The sequence below is a fragment of the Uloborus diversus genome, chromosome 1 (genome assembly GCF_026930045.1).
Source record: "Uloborus diversus isolate 005 chromosome 1, Udiv.v.3.1, whole genome shotgun sequence".
Classification (NCBI taxonomy): Eukaryota; Metazoa; Arthropoda; class Arachnida; order Araneae; family Uloboridae; genus Uloborus; species Uloborus diversus.
This window is the reverse complement of record NC_072731.1, coordinates 199,611,586-199,629,242: the sequence shown is the minus strand read 5'-3', so window position 1 is coordinate 199,629,242 and position 17,657 is coordinate 199,611,586. Positions and strand designations below refer to the sequence as shown.

At 31.0% G+C, this 17,657-nt stretch overlaps 1 protein-coding gene across 1 annotated transcript in view; it reads right to left on the bottom strand.

Moving 5' to 3' along the window:
- The window catches only part of LOC129234114 (dystrophin-like), a gene marked incomplete at its 3' end in the record, with an annotated part of 333,560 nt that overhangs the window by 175,196 nt on the left and 140,707 nt on the right, over positions 1 to 17,657 (bottom strand). Inside the window, 14 exon segments of the mRNA XM_054868004.1 lie at positions 1,142 to 1,397; positions 3,164 to 3,337; positions 3,745 to 3,855; positions 4,073 to 4,220; positions 6,070 to 6,245; positions 6,976 to 7,126; positions 7,915 to 8,087; positions 9,214 to 9,585; positions 10,056 to 10,361; positions 11,396 to 11,623; positions 12,599 to 12,751; positions 13,512 to 13,647; positions 14,892 to 14,905; positions 15,328 to 15,489. Coding sequence (XP_054723979.1) covers positions 1,142 to 1,397; positions 3,164 to 3,337; positions 3,745 to 3,855; positions 4,073 to 4,220; positions 6,070 to 6,245; positions 6,976 to 7,126; positions 7,915 to 8,087; positions 9,214 to 9,585; positions 10,056 to 10,361; positions 11,396 to 11,623; positions 12,599 to 12,751; positions 13,512 to 13,647; positions 14,892 to 14,905; positions 15,328 to 15,489 — 2,560 coding nt within the window.

The window sequence follows — 17,657 nt, the reverse complement described above, 5'->3', positions numbered from 1 at the left end:
TTTCCTTTGCTTGCCGTCATCATATATATGAACTGGTCTATCCCACTAAAATACAGTGCTATGGAGGAGCTGCGGAGTTGTTCCGAAATGTACCTAACTTGGAAAATTTACTTGACTTTTACCGTGCTGAACTTACAAATATTACGGTCAGGGATGACTATCAAGAGTTGATAGAACTGCCTATCATATTTTTAGGTGGAGATACAGAAAATGAATTTAAAATAAGACCACCGGGAGCGATTTACTCCTTAAAACTATTACTGTTTAGTTCATAACTAAAATTAGATACGAAGGAAAATGAAGCATTGTTTGATGTCTGCTTGTTTTTAGTGACAATATACGTGAAACCATGGCTTCAATGCACTTTGGCAGTCAAAGTACCCAAAAAAGATTTGTGCTTTTAGGAAAAAGTACGAAAATGTGGACCCAACCATCTCTAAAGCTGCTCTACAAAAATTCATCCAGCTTTTATGTTATGGTCAATAATATTTCATTCCTTGACGTGAAAAAGACTGTCTCAATACTTAAAGCAGTAAACGACGAGCTGAAAGAGCGGTAAAAATGATGCAGGACTTTCATGGTTTGCTAACAGCTGATGAGAAACAAAAACAATTTGTGTTACGTTGCGAGCACCGAAGCTCTATCCTGACTGCAAAAAGCAAACATTGAAATAAAAATATATACAGTAATGTTTCTGTAGTCTAATGTTGTTGTAAATATCTGCTTTAAATAAACTGATATTGCATGTAGTATGGAATTATACAGTTAACAATCTTTCCACTGTAGTCGCCGTACAGGATTTCAGGTCCAACTTTGACCTCAAGTCGGCACGAGTTCCCGTTATTTTATTGCAATAAAACTTTTTTCTCATATTTTTGAGGTGAAATGGAAAAAATTTGGAGGGTATGCGTATTCGATTTCACAAATTTTTTTTTCGCCATTATATCTTGTAACACCCTAATGTACACATATACATATTTATGTATGTACGAAATGTGAGCAGATGTTTTTTGCATATCAATTGCATAACTAAATTACAAAATTCACAATAGTTAAATTACCTTAGAACTGAACTGGCTGAACTGAAAAACATGACTTCATAATTTAATATGAAAACAATTAAAGAACAAATCTGCCATACCTTCAACAATGGCAGTAGTGGTTGCAGCAGGTGGAGATGAATCAATATTGACTGGAGTAGGACATCTTTCATAAGGACGTAATTTCTTGAGCAACTGAGAGAGAGTGGACCACTCAGAAATTAGACTAGAAGTACTCCTCTTCACTGAAGGATGTAATATGAGAGATGCTTTCTGTGCAGCTACATCTAATTCATTTTGTTGTCTGACCAGTTTTGATACAGTTGTAAAATGTGTTGCTAGAGCTTCTTTGGATATCTAAGGAATTAACATGCAACATCTTTACTTTTTAATAAATATTTCTACAAATAATATATAGAAACACTGCAAATGTTTTCAGGACACTTCTCACTTAGGAGAACTAAATTTATCATGGATTTAAGATTAAATTTTCATTATTAGATGCTTAGCATAAAATATAATGAACATTATTCAGAATCTTTAAAACCAAACTTCACCTTTACCTCTACAAGGAATAAAAAATTTAATACTTTCCTTGATTGATCTTAAAAATAAAACTCAGCTTTCATCAGCTTGACATCAGTCCCTTTAATTATTATACACTAATATGACCATAATCATCAGCTTTCCTTTCCTTTCTTTTACAATATAAAAACATACATTTCTTCTGTTAAAAGATTACCTTGATGTAGGTAAACAAAATTGATTGTTGTGTCAGTCAGAAACAGTTCCTTTTTTATTTTAAATGACTATTTTCAAGCTCTACTAGGCAATCCTTCCAACGGAATTACACTATTTGTTAAAACTGTAGTAGCTAATTTCACTTTTTTCCCGGACAGCTAGCCTAAAGTATCATAATCCCCTATCAATTTTAATCTGTCTGCCTACAACGGATTTAGTTAATTTCAGATCTATGAATCAAAGACTAATTTTGAACTAAATTAATTTGTGAATTTAAACAAAAAATGTGTTTAAAATTCTGTTATTTTGATGATTAAAATTTGTTGCTAAGTAAAATATGATTGATGACCTTTAGAAGATTTTTTTTATATATGCATAATAGTCACAAATAATAATGTAAAGTTCGTCATTCTTTATAATTTCTGGGCAATTAATTAATATTTAATTCTTATAAGATCATGTTATCTTATGCATCCTATTCGTAGCTAAAACTATTTATCGCTAATGTGCTACTGTTGGATATCGGCTAAAATAATTCTCAGGATATACTCGAATCTCTACTTCATATTGTAGATAAACATAACACTATGCTTATCTACAATTATATGTAGCATGACAGTATAGTTATCTATGTCAGTGCTTCCCAAACTGTGTGCCATGGTTCCCCGGGAAGCTGTAATGTCTTCACAGGGGGGCTGTGAAATTTTTGAATAACTTCACAAATAAAAAGAGGATTATTAATTACTAAACTTTTTCAATATTTTTTTAGGGGAGGAGACAGGCCTCTTGAGGCTGCTACGAGCAGAGGGTGCCATGAGCAACACCAAATGTAAATCATGAAGCGAAATGTTTAAGCATTATTAATACACAAAAAAAGTGTTCTTTCTGTAGTGCTAGTGCGTGGGAGTCAACAAGAGATCTGATTTTAAAATGAAAAAAAAATTTTAGTTAAAAGTTCCTTTGATTTATGTTATGTTGAGTAACTATTATAAAAGTCGATGGAACAAGGTCAAGAGAAAAAGCACATCAGAATACAATTTGATCATTTGAGCTTTCCAGTTACTTAAAAGCAAAAAAAAAAAAAAAAATCTCAATTTCAATAAAATCTCAAATATTTATCATTGGTGAAAATCTTAGATGATGAAAAAACAAATACTAGTGTTAAAGCTTACCCCCCATAAACCCCCTCCCCTTCATGGTTGAGAAACAAAATAAAACACTTGCACATGTTGAAAGATCTACATTGAAATGAAATACTGAGTTGAGGTGTGAACCATTTAATCCCTATTAATGCAGGTATTAAAAACAGCTGTATCTACAGTTATAGGGAGAACAATTAAATTGCACAGCTTGAAAAAAACTTTATATGCAGTAACACTTACTTGATTTTCATCATCTACATTTCTCCCAGCAGTAAAAACAGCTAATCTGTCTTCTAAATGCTTCTTACTTTCCGATAACCAGTTTGCTTCAGTTTTAGCTTGGTCCTGAAACTCTGACATTCTTTGAACATAATTTTCCAAATTTTGGCGTCTTTCAGGAAGTAATGATGTAATCTGTACACAGAATATAAGACAAAAAAATATGTTGTTAAATGTCTCAAATGTGTATTTTACGTCAAATTTATTACAAGTCATAATAATGCAATGAATCAGAAAATGAGTGGAAAAAAAATCAAATATGCACCAAAAGGTGACTCCTGGAAAGCAAATAATTTTGAGGAAAACTCAAACCATTTGCCCTAAAGTAGGGAATTTTCAACAAACAAATTTGTACATTGCATTTCGATTTGTACATATTTGCAATTTGTACATATGTACGTTGCATTTCAAGAAGGTTTAAATGATAACATTATGTTACTAATTTTATTATTCTTTACTTAAGAGTTATAAATACAAAATAGCATGAATTATCCATCTATTAGTTCCACTTCATTAATTTTAAGGAAATCTATCCCAAATACCTTTCCATATCTTTGTTCCAATGTCTCAACACTTTCAGTATTCACCAATGTTCCAGCTAACATAATAGTAAGAAGACTACTTCTATGGCTAGGGAGATCTTGCTCATGTTCCTGGAATAAGAAACAAAACAAAGGGGTGAATTTTTTTTTCCAAAAAAATCAGCTGTAGTATGATAGCTGCAAGAATTTTTTTTATAAAGCTAACTATACCAAAAAAATTCAGGGCTTATTTTGCAAGGGAGCAAAGTCCTGTACCTATTTATTCATAAATGATTTTTTTTAAAGAAGAAAAATACAAAAATCAAATTATTCTTCTAGGATAAATTACCTTCAGTTTTAAAAGCAAAGATTTTGCTGAATCTAGATCTGTAGTTCGAGGAGTAGCACACAATAAAGTTTCAGTTTCCTTCAGCCATAAGCTCAGATCATTCATTTCATCCTTTACAACAGCTAACATACCTTGATCCTCTTCTAATCTATAATAAAAAATAGCAATAAATATAAATTCATAAAGGAAAACTCCAAACAAATAAATGTTTCAAATTAACAGTAAGCTATTAGAATTAATAGTTCAAAATCTAATATTGAAGCAAATCTTTTCTAACATGTATAGTTTTATCATGATTTTGATTACTACTTTAATTACTTTTACCAAAACTTTGCAATAAGTTTTAAAGTAGCAAAATTTTCAAGAAATTATGATGAAAAACTCAATTCCTAATAAAATATTAAACATGTTTCAATGAAATTAAATCAAATTTCCCAATCAAAGCTAATGAATACAAAACAGAGATGCATAACAGTTGGGAACTGGTATTCAGAGAACCTTCGCAGACTCGCAATAAGTCATAGACAATAGTAAGATACCAGTATCTTAATACATATTATCTCAATTTACCAGTCAGCACCAATGTAAATTGCCTGTATACCTGATTTGCAAATCAGAAAATGTAGTATGAAAAACACCAAAGAATACTACTTAACATTCCTAGAATGATCTAAAGCTTTCTCGTCTCATAAATCAGTATAACGGTTTGTCAACAAATATAAATGAATTTCATAGCCAAGCAAAATTCTGTAAAAGGGGTTTCTCACCCATCACGATGTGAATGCAAGAAAACGGTCAGTCTGGGTTACAGTATTGATATAAAATAAAGCTAAGGTACTTTGATGGTTGAAAGTAGAGAAAAAAATAGAATTTTGAATATGGAAAACAATTTTAGAAAAGAAGGGGTAATGACATTTATGAAACATAAATTGAATGAGAAAGAGCAAATTTTCTATTGAGAATGCATTAGAAGAGAACTCCATAGAAAGTTTTTGAAGGCCCCTCTTTCCTTTTTAAGAAAAACATTTCTGTTTTAAGAAAGCCCTTTTTGAAGAAAACAATTAAGTTGACAAAAGAAAAGATGGCACAACTGTTTGAATTCAGAAGTCAGAAATTAGAGATATATGGCTGGGAAAAGAGTAATCTAGGAAAAGCTAATAAATTTTGATAATGCTAATAAAAAGTTGTGGAGACAAACATGATGATTTTACTGTGTCATTGTGGATTATGCAATACAAGAAAAAAAAATTAAATGCTAGTTATGCTTTTTGCATTATTGTGTCATTTTAAGTGCTAGAGACACATGCATACAGTTGTAACCTAAAACCACCCAGTTTTGACCCCAGTTACATAGAAAGTCAAAAAAAAAAAAAAAAAAGATAATCATAATATTTTTCCAGCTTTACTTAATTTTTTTTGGAAGAAAAAAAAATAAAACTCAAAAATATATTCAATGAAGTACTATGGTAAAACTTTATGTCTGACAGAATATTAAACATAACTAAATGAATTTAATCTAAATTGAAAAGCACACTATGATAAGGGAAAGCCACTGAAACCAACATCTAAAAGCTATTTCTTCATTTCAGTGATTTCATTTAAAATTTTAGTTGATACTAATTTTTTGACTCCCTGTTTTATATAATAAATAACATCTGTACCGAGATTATAATAGTATAACCTCGATTTAACCATTGTCAAGAAACAGGAAAAGGTTATCATTTAATCAAGGTGCATAGACAGTCAATGCAGACCAGTGGAATGTATTCTTAATTTGAGGATATCATTAAATCAGGTATCGTTAAATCAAAATTATACTGTATCAATTCTTATAGTGTAATATCAACATTAAGAATACATTCGACACACCTTATCTAAAGTGCAAGACATCATAGTAACAAAGAATTTAAGGTGCCAGTGGAAGAAAAAATAACCAATGAGTAAAGCATTTTCAAAATTTGCCACAAAAACTAAATATCCCAGAAATTAAATATTACTTTGTTGCTCTTAAAGCGAGATCAGCCACTAGGGATTTCCAACGTCTATTTATTGAATCTAACTGCTCTTGCAGTAAAATTGCATCAGGTGCAGAACACTGTTCAGACACTCTCCGACCAATAACATTCAGCCGTTCAATCATAGCCATTTTGTCACTAACTTGCTTTTGCAGCATCTGTAAAATTATAGGTTTAAAAAACATTAAAAATTAAAAACTTACATTCTTGAAATTTAAATCACATGCATAACATAAAAACAGGAATTCAAATGAACATAACTCAGTTCATAACATAAAATAAGTTTTATAAATTATGCCGGCGCTTTTAATTTTGGACTATTTTCTGATATAATTCTGCAGTTGTCATAGATAATTAGAGTGGTGGCTCTCGAAGGTAACCATAGCAGGGGGAGAAGTGCCTCTGGCAAACCCAATATTGTTCTCAGCGTCGTCATTTGTAAAAAATCAGTTAACATTGCCTCCACAGCAGGGGTTCCCAAACATTTCTGGTTTGCGGCAACCTTTCAAAAATTTGAATTTTCTTATGGCGCCCTTTTGTATCTCTGTCATACACATATTTATTGATATCACGGACAATTTGGGGCGGCGCCCCAAGATGGTGCAGCACCCAGTTTGGGAAACCTTGCTCTGCAGTTTAAAGCAAAATTATTACTTTTCAGTAAAACGCAGGTGCAAACTGCACAACTTTAATTTGTGTATGGTGCTTCAGAAATTCATCATGTGAAGAGAGGTAAATGTATGTTGAAATTCTAAAATAAAGAACTCCACACAGAAAGAATGTTTTAGAAAATAAGAACATAAGAAAAAAAATTTGAATGCAACATGTTGACAAAATGCATTTAACTTTTATTCAATAGTTAAGACAATTTACAAGAAAATTTTTTACCTCTTGGTGCATTTTGGCTCTTTCATAATCTAAGTCACCACTTGGTAGTCTACTGTGGCTAAGAATGGTTTCCGAGCTCACGAGCCACGACGTCATGGATCTTAGATCACTTTCAAATCCCTGCCATACATCATGGGCCTTCAACCAGCGCCTAGTTAAAATCATGTAAGATACAATAAAAACCCCTTAAGTAAAACAACATCAAAATATATTTATTACCTTTCCAAAAACTAAAGGTAACTAGAGATTTTTTTTTCTATTAAATCAATTACTTTTCTCCTAAACCTTTTGATCTGAGGCCAATAGATTACTATGTATTACTCTTACTCCTTTATTCAGGAGAAGTGGATTGTTCTTCCCTTCTAGGGATTAAGTCTGGTTAATCTGGGTAATTCATTCATTGGGCATGGAGAATAAATGATGCTGAAAATTTTGCTGTCAACTATCTGACATCACAGAACAACAGCAAGGCAAATAAGGGCCACAGAGCTGCATTCTATTCTCTCTCTGTTTAAACACATTTTCCAGAAGAATTAATTTCACAGAACTGGACAGTAGTTAATATATGTTCTTCTTAGAAACATGGAATTTTCCAAAAGTAATTGCTTTCAGATCATCCAGTAACTTCCAAAGTAAACCAGCATGAAAGGTTAATATATTTTAATAGACAATCAGAACTTTTAAGTAGGTTGAGATTTTACTAAACTTAAATTCAATATGACAAATTTTAAAAAAAAATAATTAAAAATAAATTAAAAAAACAATGACCTTGCAATGTGAAATAAATTATAGTAAAACAACTTCAAAAAAAAAAAAAAAAAAAAGATTCAAGCCAAAAAAAAAAAAAGAAAAAAAAAAGGTTATACACATATTTCTTTTAATAACAAAAATATAAGACAAAGCAAACTATCAAATGTTTTGAAATGCCAAAAAACTTACTTATGCCTTTCCTCATAAGCTGCATTCAATTTACTCCATTCTTCATTCAACTTTTCACTCACACGCTCAATTTGAGTAACATCAGTTTTTGTAGCTTTTTTAATAACATTTTCTTTTTCAGCACATACCAGCTCTATGTTAGGTTTTAAAGCATTGATCCCATCTAGCACACTCTGAAAAATAGTTCCTTAATATATACACAAACATATATACACATATCACAGGTGCATTTGTAAATTTTCCAGTAACTAACCTCAATAAGAAATAGTCAAGCTCTGACAAGAGCGCAACCCGAGAGAGAGAGTTAACCCACCCCAGAACCTTTGATTATTAACTAATTCTAGTATGATAATGTTTTTTACATGTCAATACTGTTTTAACCCCAGGAGAAAATTATGGATGTACCGCAGGGTCCAAGTGGGTGACAAGTTCAGTTAAGATTCAGGGACTTTGGTTAATACAACTCCTTCAGATACGTAGGCTTAAGGTGATTAGACTGTAGGAGAAGACATGCATTTTGTAAAATTTTAAAAGTTTTTCTCAAAATCAAAAAAGAAAATTTACATACACATATTACAGTAATTTTACATACACTTATTTTTTCAATACACAGTAATTTTTACATACACCCACAGCACAGTAATTTTATTTTAACATTTTGTGTATTAAAAAAATTTTAATTAAAAAAAAAAATTTTACATACACATTAAATGTTTTTTTTTTTTTAATGGTCTGTTCACTAGCTTATCTAAATGAATTAAAGAAGGGTAGGTCCTGTCAAAGCAGTTTATTTTTTGTTAACAAGGTTTGAATAAACAAAAGGAGTAACCTAAGTTTCCATGACCTTCGAAAGCTTTTTGGTAGGGTACCACGTAGGGCCAGATTAAGGCATGAGCACATGGCGCACTGGCTCACGGCTCAGGGCACCTGTATATCATGTACTTTTTTCTGTATATCAAGCAAAGAACAAAAATTTATTAAATCCAGCAACACACTATTTTAAACAGCCAAAGTTTCACCTATTATTCCACTCCTTTAAATCATTTGCTATCATATCATTTTCTCTGAGTTATTTAAATTTTGGATGATTCAAAATTGATAAAGCTTGATAATTCATAAAACAATATATGTATGGATAAAAAATGCCAGACCTGGCCGTGAGGTTTCATTAAAACTTTAAAAACTATTAGAAAATTTTTCTTCAAAAAACTTTTTTATACTTTAAAATCATTCTTTACTTACTACTTTTCAATAAACAGATCCCAATTCAATGTTTGAAGATCTTCATAACTTACGTACCTTCAAGGATCCTTCTTGTCTTCCAAAATCTTCAAAATCCTTTCCAGAGAGCTCTGGCTGAGTTAATTGCCTGTTAACAGCAGCAACAGCCTCCCGTACCTTATTGACTTTGGCAATGAAGTCGGGAACAACTGCAGTACTCGTAGGCTCTAACATGATATCTGACTCCTTATCAGTTTGAGTCAAAGCAGTCTTAACTGATGGCTCCTTTGATTCTTCCAGTTCATCCAGACGCATACTGATGCTAGCTAACAAAGTAGTCGAATCTTTTAGAAGCTTTTTTAGTAGAGTTTTTGATGCTCCAAGTTCAATGGCATCTTGCTGTAAACCTTCTACTTCCTTCTGAAGTTTTTTTGCTTCTTCTTCAAGTGCCTGAAATTGTAAGTCAAATCTAATCAAACTAACAACAAGAGACTACAAAAATATTGACTAATACAGACTATGCTGAAAACCAATTTTAAGAACATGTTTCAAAGCTATATTATTTTCAATAAAACTTGAAAGATTTAACAGAAGAATTTTTTGATAAATTCTACCCTGGGTTTGGAGTGGGAATTCTAAAAAAATAAGGACACAATTTTGAAAAAATTTTAGGACAATATCAAGTATCCACGAGAGCAAACACTGCTTCTTTGAGCACACACTTTGTTTTTGCCAACTTCATTGTGGACCTTTGCTTACTGCTCTAATTGCCTACTCATTATTAGACCTCATTATTAAGGAAAAGGATTCTGAAGCCTTGAAATTGCTGTTAGTGTCTCTTACATGAAAACTTGCGTTTTAGAAAAGCTCTTTTTATCAACAATAAAAAACTACATGAATCGAATGAAAGTAAAACACACCTTTTGATGAAAAGGGCTAATTTTCTCTTCGTTGTCAAAATTGGACATAAGAAACTGCAACCGATTATTGATGCTGTCATTTCTTTCTGTTAATTCAGACCACTTGGAGATTTTTTCGCTCAATTTTTGATGATAATCTTCTGCATTTTTTTGCACACTGGACCATGATTCTTCTAAAGATTTCATATGCTGAGTAACTTTGGCTGAACTAGGATCAGTTGGATTTAACTTGCGGCTATGAGTTTCCCAATCTACATTCAATTGTTTCACTTCTTCTTCGGTTTGAAGAGCTTGTACTCTGAAATCCTGAACCAAAAACAAAATAAAACAAAGTCAGAAAAATTAACTCTAAAATATGGGATAATTTCAAAAGAAAATACAATTATTTAAGCTTCAAGTTAGTAACAGAAATACTAAAATGATTTCCTTCATCCTCCTATGAAATTCTCAAAAATGAGCACTAATATATGTTTTTAAACTTCAGCAGTTCTGAGTAAGTTTTGCAAGATTTAAAATATGAAATGTAAATTTAAAATTTTGATACTTTAACCAACTGACTAGAAATTAAGGCAGTATTTAGACAAAAGGTAATATAGTTTAAAATATACTAATTAATACAAAGAAAAAACTTTGGGAGTACTAAGTCATTAGTGTATCCAGAATTAACCTCCTGGAAGGCTTTTTTTAAATCAAAACAGTCTTTACATGTGCATAAACTACTGCATAAGGATTGACAATAATGTAATAACCAAGGCCTCTGAGGGGTGTTATTATTTCCCTCCTTTCACCTTGCTATTGACTTATGTTAATTATGTACATGGCTTAATCATTTCCTAACGCAGCTTGAAGTGACAATATTCATAAGTATTTCATTGAATCAAAGCCTTGGAAACACACAATATTTAAATCTAATAACTAACCAGAAGTTCTATTGTACTGAATACTTAATATAACTTATATGAAACAAGGCAATATTTCATGATTGTGGGAAAAAAACCTTCTACCATACTTCTGCATTTAATAAAGAAAAGCTTATGAAATTTACGTTGTTTAAAAAAATTTTGCCCCAGATAACGTACACAGGGTAATTCATACAAATATCTATAAGATATTTGCCAAACCATACTATAAGTCAGACATAATGACAGTTTCTTCAGTTTCTTTTTTCTGATATGTTTGAAAAATTATTATAAATTTTCTTCCCCAACAGAGCTTATTTATGAGAAATTTAATATCTATTATGTCATATTGACACTGCAACTAACAAAAAAAAAAAAAAAAACAATCATACAAAAAAGCATTTTCCAATTTATTTGTCTGATATATTTGTCTATACCCACCTGTAATAATTTTTCCAAACTAGAAACAGAATCAAAACTTTGTAATGCATTTTTATTGGATGCTGCTCTATCTAATTCATCTACATGGAGTTTTAATTGCCTAATTTTAGAAATAGTTTCGTCTGGCCTTGGAGATCCAGGTTCAGATGTAGGAAGTTGCACTGGAGAAGCCCGAAGTTGCTCAATGGTTGTTCTCTGTACGTCAACTTCATGGTTTGAAACTAGATTCTGCAATTATTTGAGAAGAAGAAACAGGTCTATATTTTAATATAAATGTACAAACACATTTTAATTGATAGTTGTATTACTAATGAATGGTTCTAAAGTGAAGCTGCTTTAAATACACACACACATCATGTACATAAACAGAAGCAATAGTTCCTTAACTTTCTACAAATCCCAATTATTTAGAGGGGAAAAACCTTACCGTTATTTTTTCTCCTACATAATCAAACAACATAGTTAAAATATATGTATAGTTGGTCTGATATCATGAACTGAGTAAGACTCATTAGATCTCATCTAATCCACACCTCACAGATGTGAAACCGTCACCAAAGCTTGAGGAATATCAAACAAGCAAGAAGTTTTGCTTATATTTCAATATCACTCATAAAACCTTCATGAAAAAGAAAAACTTTTTTTCTTATGAAATTAAAGATTTTGATGCATAATATGCTTGCAGTGATGCATTTTACTAAGAGATAACTGAATTAGTTCGTGGTAATTTTAGCCAGATTTCCTATTACTTGCAAGTTACTACATTTTTACAAAACCTACAACTGGGGGAGAACTATATGAAATGTGGCTTTTTTTTACCACCATTTGAAAAATACATTCATAAAGGTATGCTTAAAAGAAATTATTTCACTAAAGTTAAGAAAAAATTATTTATCATTAGGTAATGAGTAGCAATTTTCTCTTGAATATGATCACAAAATACAAATTATTAAAAAAAAAAAAAAGAAAGAACTTCAACTTCAAAGATTTAAGACAGTCACTGACTTTCATCTCTTTCTGTCTCACGCTGCTTTGAATTTTTTTAAAAAGATGGAAATTCATCAAAAGAATAAAAATTTCCACCCCTTAATGAAGCCAAAACATGAAATGTGAAGCAAATACTTCCTACATTAATATAACTAAAAAAAATCGCACTTAATTGTTCATCTAAATTTAAAATATTAAATATATTTAGGTTCTAACTTGAATTTTGCTGGAGAGAACTTCAAACTTCTCTTGCACTTCGACAAGCTCTCGCTCTAATGGATACTTTTCTTTTAATTTTCCCATCTGATTGTTAACTGTCATTAGTTCTTCTCTTTTCTTGTCTACTGTTGCCAAATCTTCTTGAAGATGCTAAAAATAATTATTATAGTATTGATGACATTAAAATTTACACTAGGACCAAGAAATGATGCAAAAGCAAACTACAAGCAGCAAAGCGTGATATTCACACAAAGCCTTAGTAAGAATTTCAAACTGCCCAAATTAGAGATTAAAAGCAACAGCAGCTTGATTTATTTACTTAATAGTGTCAGTTAGAAGTAAGTATTATTTCACCCCAAATGAGAAAAAAAAATATTATAGATTAATAGAAAACACTCATGGTAAATGTGCTAACTTGACGCAAAGGATCTTGCACAGAATAATTTATAACATTTCGCTGTGTTATCAACATGCATTACTGGTGCAGAAATAAAACTAAGGACAAATTTTAAAAAAATTAGGGAAAATACTTTTTAAAAAACATCATTCAAGTTGCATTAATTAAAGCTACAAACTACGAATTAGCAAACATCATTAAAAAAAATCCAAGAGAAAAAAAAAGAAAAGATGAGAAGAAAAGATAAAGAATGATATGAAAACTTTTTTATAAGTTATGCTCATTAGAATTTTGAATTTCGAAAAAGATGGTTTAATCATGGTTTGATCAGAAGGGTTCACCATAAAATGAACCAAAGCAATAAGAAACCTTATTATTAAGTCAAATATTATTTGTTAGTAACAAAAATCCACACAAAAGCATATGCGCAGCAATAAATGCTCTACACAGGCAACATAAATACCAAAGTGTCTTTCGTATTATGCAAAACGGCCCTTTGATAAACAAACAAACCTGCAGCCTCTGTCGCTGAGAATCTGAAAGTCTTTGTTCCCGAGGCAGCTCCTCAAAGTTTTTAACAAAATTTTCTGCAGACTGTAACCAATTCTTCATTTCAGTCAATGACTGAAAAAACTCTTTAAACTGATCTCTTGAGTTACCCTAAATGGCAAAACAAGAGCAGCGCTCTTGGTACATGAAAAATTTCAAGTCCAGGCAGGAAAGAACAATAGTATATTTAAAACAGATTTTAACAGACACAAGATAATTAACAACCACAATTTAAGAACACATTATTTAGGCTTTTAAACAAAATAAAATATTGGGGCAATGAGAAAAACATAAAAATTACAAAAAGTAAGATGAATGGCATACAATAAAAGTCAACAAAGTGCTTCCTCCTCACACAGCAAAATGTTTTAAAAGATGTTAATTAAAGAAACTCTTTCTCCAATAAGATCAATAAAAAGCGAAACAAGGGGAGGGGGAAGTAAGAAAACAGCGCCTTAAATGGAAAAAATATTTTTAAAAAAATTCATGAAAAGAGTATACAGTAATTTAATTTCTGGAAAAGAAAAAAAAGGCTTATTGAAGCTTTTTTTCGACAAATTAACACCAGCTATTTTTATTTTAAAAAGATACCCCCCCCCCCCCCAAGCTAAATTTGCAAAGGAATTGTAATGTATAAGCTTTAGAAGGGATATAAGTGATACAAGCAGTGCTGTAGTAGGGAAAAAATATTTGGGGTAACTAATACTTGAGGTTGGGGGGGGGGGGGACATGCCAAAAGAAAAGGTGGTTTTAAACCAATTTACATTACATTTGCAATATTTTTTAAATAAAGAACCAAATATTTTGAGGACGGCACAAAACAACAACAACATAAAATAGCCTCTAAGGATAGGATCAACACAATTTAATGAATAGCTATTTAAGCATTGAAAAGGTAACAAATTATCACATTTTCACATTTCAAATACTTATTAAAAAACTTTAATAATCACACTTCAGAAATCGTGATCATGCACATTGTTTCTCACAGGTGTTTTTTGTGGGGACGCCCTATAACTTTCTTACTACATTATCAAACTTCCTAAGTAAGGTGTCAGTAAAAGATTCTTCCCCTGCTTTTGGCAAAAAATAAACAATTCACATTTTACCTGTTAAAAAAAAAAAAAAAAAACTGGTTGGGTTGGTTCAGTTAAATTTTAAACTTCCAATTGCATTATTGAAAGAGAGAGCTGGATAGCTCAGTCAGTAGAGTGTTAGGCTTTCAAAAGAACAATCCAGGGATAGAGTCCCTGTTTCAGAAATGCCTTCACGGCGTTTCGAAAGCAAGGATTTTGTGTATAACACTTAGGGGAATAAAATTAATACAGCGGAAATGCTCTACACCTATTTATATCAAGCTCTTTTTGTATTACACATTTTTAATATATTATCTCCACCAATTTGTGAGTTATTGAGTCTAGTAATTTTCAACCTGGCGAATCTTTAATTTGTTGTTTGTTCGTATGTTGTTTTAACATGGTATTTTTACGGCAGGGCTGCAAACGCTTCAAAAGGGGGATTTTGTTTCAAATAAAAATATTTTTTTTTAATACATTTTTTGAAAATAGCCAATTATGTATTGAACTTCAAAAGACTAACTGGAGAGGAAAAAATCCTTTTGGGATATTTTGTACATCTTTTTATTAAACTACTAAAATATTTTCAAAAGAATATCTGAAAGTCAATCAAGACACCTAGCCAGATCTGAAATGGACACTCAGCAAAGAAAATGAAAACACTAAAAAATAAACAGCTTTGAGTAATAATATATAAAACTAACTTTTAGAGTTTCAATTCTTTTCATCAATTTCTGCTCAAAACTTGAATATTGGTTCTGTAGCTCGATAATACTTTCTTCTGCACCTTCATCATCAATTCCTTTATAATCTTCAAATAAAGAATCTAAAAGGTTCTTTTTATTTCGAACATCTGATAAAATATCCTAAAAAAGAAAATACATCAAGACATTGTGTTAAATTTTCTTTTTAAAAGCCTAAATTCCAGAAAATTCTTATTAAATTAATATGAGCAATTGAAAGCATACATGTTTAAACTGTCTTTACAGACAAAGCATTGTCAAAAAGACAAACTTACAGAGTTTAAGCATTTTTGTGCAAGACTAAACAGCCAAGATCAAATGTTTATCCTGAAACTCATTTATCTTGCCTATAAAAAATTATAAATAATAAAAATGAACATATAGAAAACATATTCAAATTCTTTCTAAATAACAGCATATTAAGCTGTAAGTTACCGACCGTAAGACACGGCTAAGGTAGAACTACAAGCATATGCTGACAGTCCAGTTATGTCATTCAAAGACTGCAGTTTTGTCCTTGCTTTGAACTCAACAGTCTGAAATAGGCAATAACAAAGCTGGACTCTGATTTCTTCTCATTGAAGCTGAGACCATGGGCAGATTTATGGGGGGCAGAGGGGGGGCAATGCTCCCCCAGTTTTGGGAGGATTTGGTGTAGTAACAACACATCTTCTAAAAATTAAAATGAAAAAATTATTTTTTTTTTCTTTTTTGAATAGTTCAATGAAAATGAAGAGAAAAGCGAAAGTCCTTTTCTGATGGGAGAAAAGAAAAGGGATAAAAGACGAACATTTAATACAAATAGTACAGCTGTCACTGGGGTGCTGAAAATGTGTCTAAATTCACTATTTTGGAACTGAAAACCATTTGGGCAAGTACATGAATGAAAATATTAGCTAAACAAGCTTTACATTAAGCTACAACACTTATAATAATTGACGATTAATTTAACAAATTAGAACCTAAAGCAAATGGGAAAAACTCCCCCCCCCCCCCATTCGTGCTAACAGAACGATCTACTCGTTATGATTTGAATCCACATTTAAAGTACATTTGTGCATAATATTTATGTTCTTAGTAGATTAATTGGCCTTTTGAGAAATTCTAAACAGCATAGTTTTATTCCCTTCTTTCTCTCCCTCTTTTTTTTATTTTTATTTTTTTTTTTTAAGAGAGAGAGAAAGAAAAGAAATACTATCGACAATTGAATAAATTTCAGTTATCTCAGTGTTCTGATTAAATGAATCTTTTTACTTAGAGGGAGAGTACAATTTTACTTACTTTATAAATACTGTGTAAAAAGTAAGGTGAGTCATAATCATCTAAGTCTAAGTGAGTCAGTCCTTGTCATTATTGAAATCTAAATAATTGATTCATCAAAAGTTTTGGAAAAAATTGCTGAAATTTTATAAAAGTCTACAAAAACCTAACAAAGAGCGATAAAATCGTAAAAATCCTTTAACCATAAAAAACTGACAAATTTCCGTAAAAATTACAAAAAGTCAAGCAAAAATCTGCAGGTAAGAGTAAATTACAAACAAGGCCGAATTTGCCTGTAAGATAAACAAGCTATTGCTTAAGGCCCCTGCTTTGAAGTGGGTCCCTAACTCCAAAAAAAATCATGATTTATTCCTTAAAAAATAGAAATTGCTTGAAAAAACCAATTTCATTTTTAAGTGCTCGAAAACCTTGAACATTTGGAAATGTGTGGCTACAAACCTTAAATTTTAAAATTTCTAACAAATGGTAGAGAGGGAGGAATGCCAAAGTATGTCAAATTCAGCTCCTTGCCACATCCTGTATTAAAAATAAAAATCATGGTTCTCACGTTTGTAACATATTATTCGAGATAAATTTTTGTGACTCACATGTTTCATATCTTGCTATTTATTCAATCCTGAATGCAGTATTTTGGAAAAAAAATTTTATTGATTGCTTTTATCTTACTTCTTCTGCATATTGTCTATCTGTTTAGTACGGAAAAAAATACACACTACTTCTATTTCTTTTCGTTTTCGACCCCACTTGCAACTGAAGAAAAATTGTTGTCATGAGAAATCTATGGTTTCTTTTTTCTTTTAAATTTAAAATAGCTATTTCTTACAAAGTTAGAACAGGACTGTAAAAATTTACAATCAAGTAATAAAATATCAGAAACTGGAAAGTACAAATGAAGTGTGCTAAATAATTTTATTTATTCTAGAGTCCTTGAAAATAATAAGTCTTTGAAAATCCTAAGCAAAGTGGGCTAAAAATTACTTCTACTGTATATTGTTAATCTGTTTACCCAG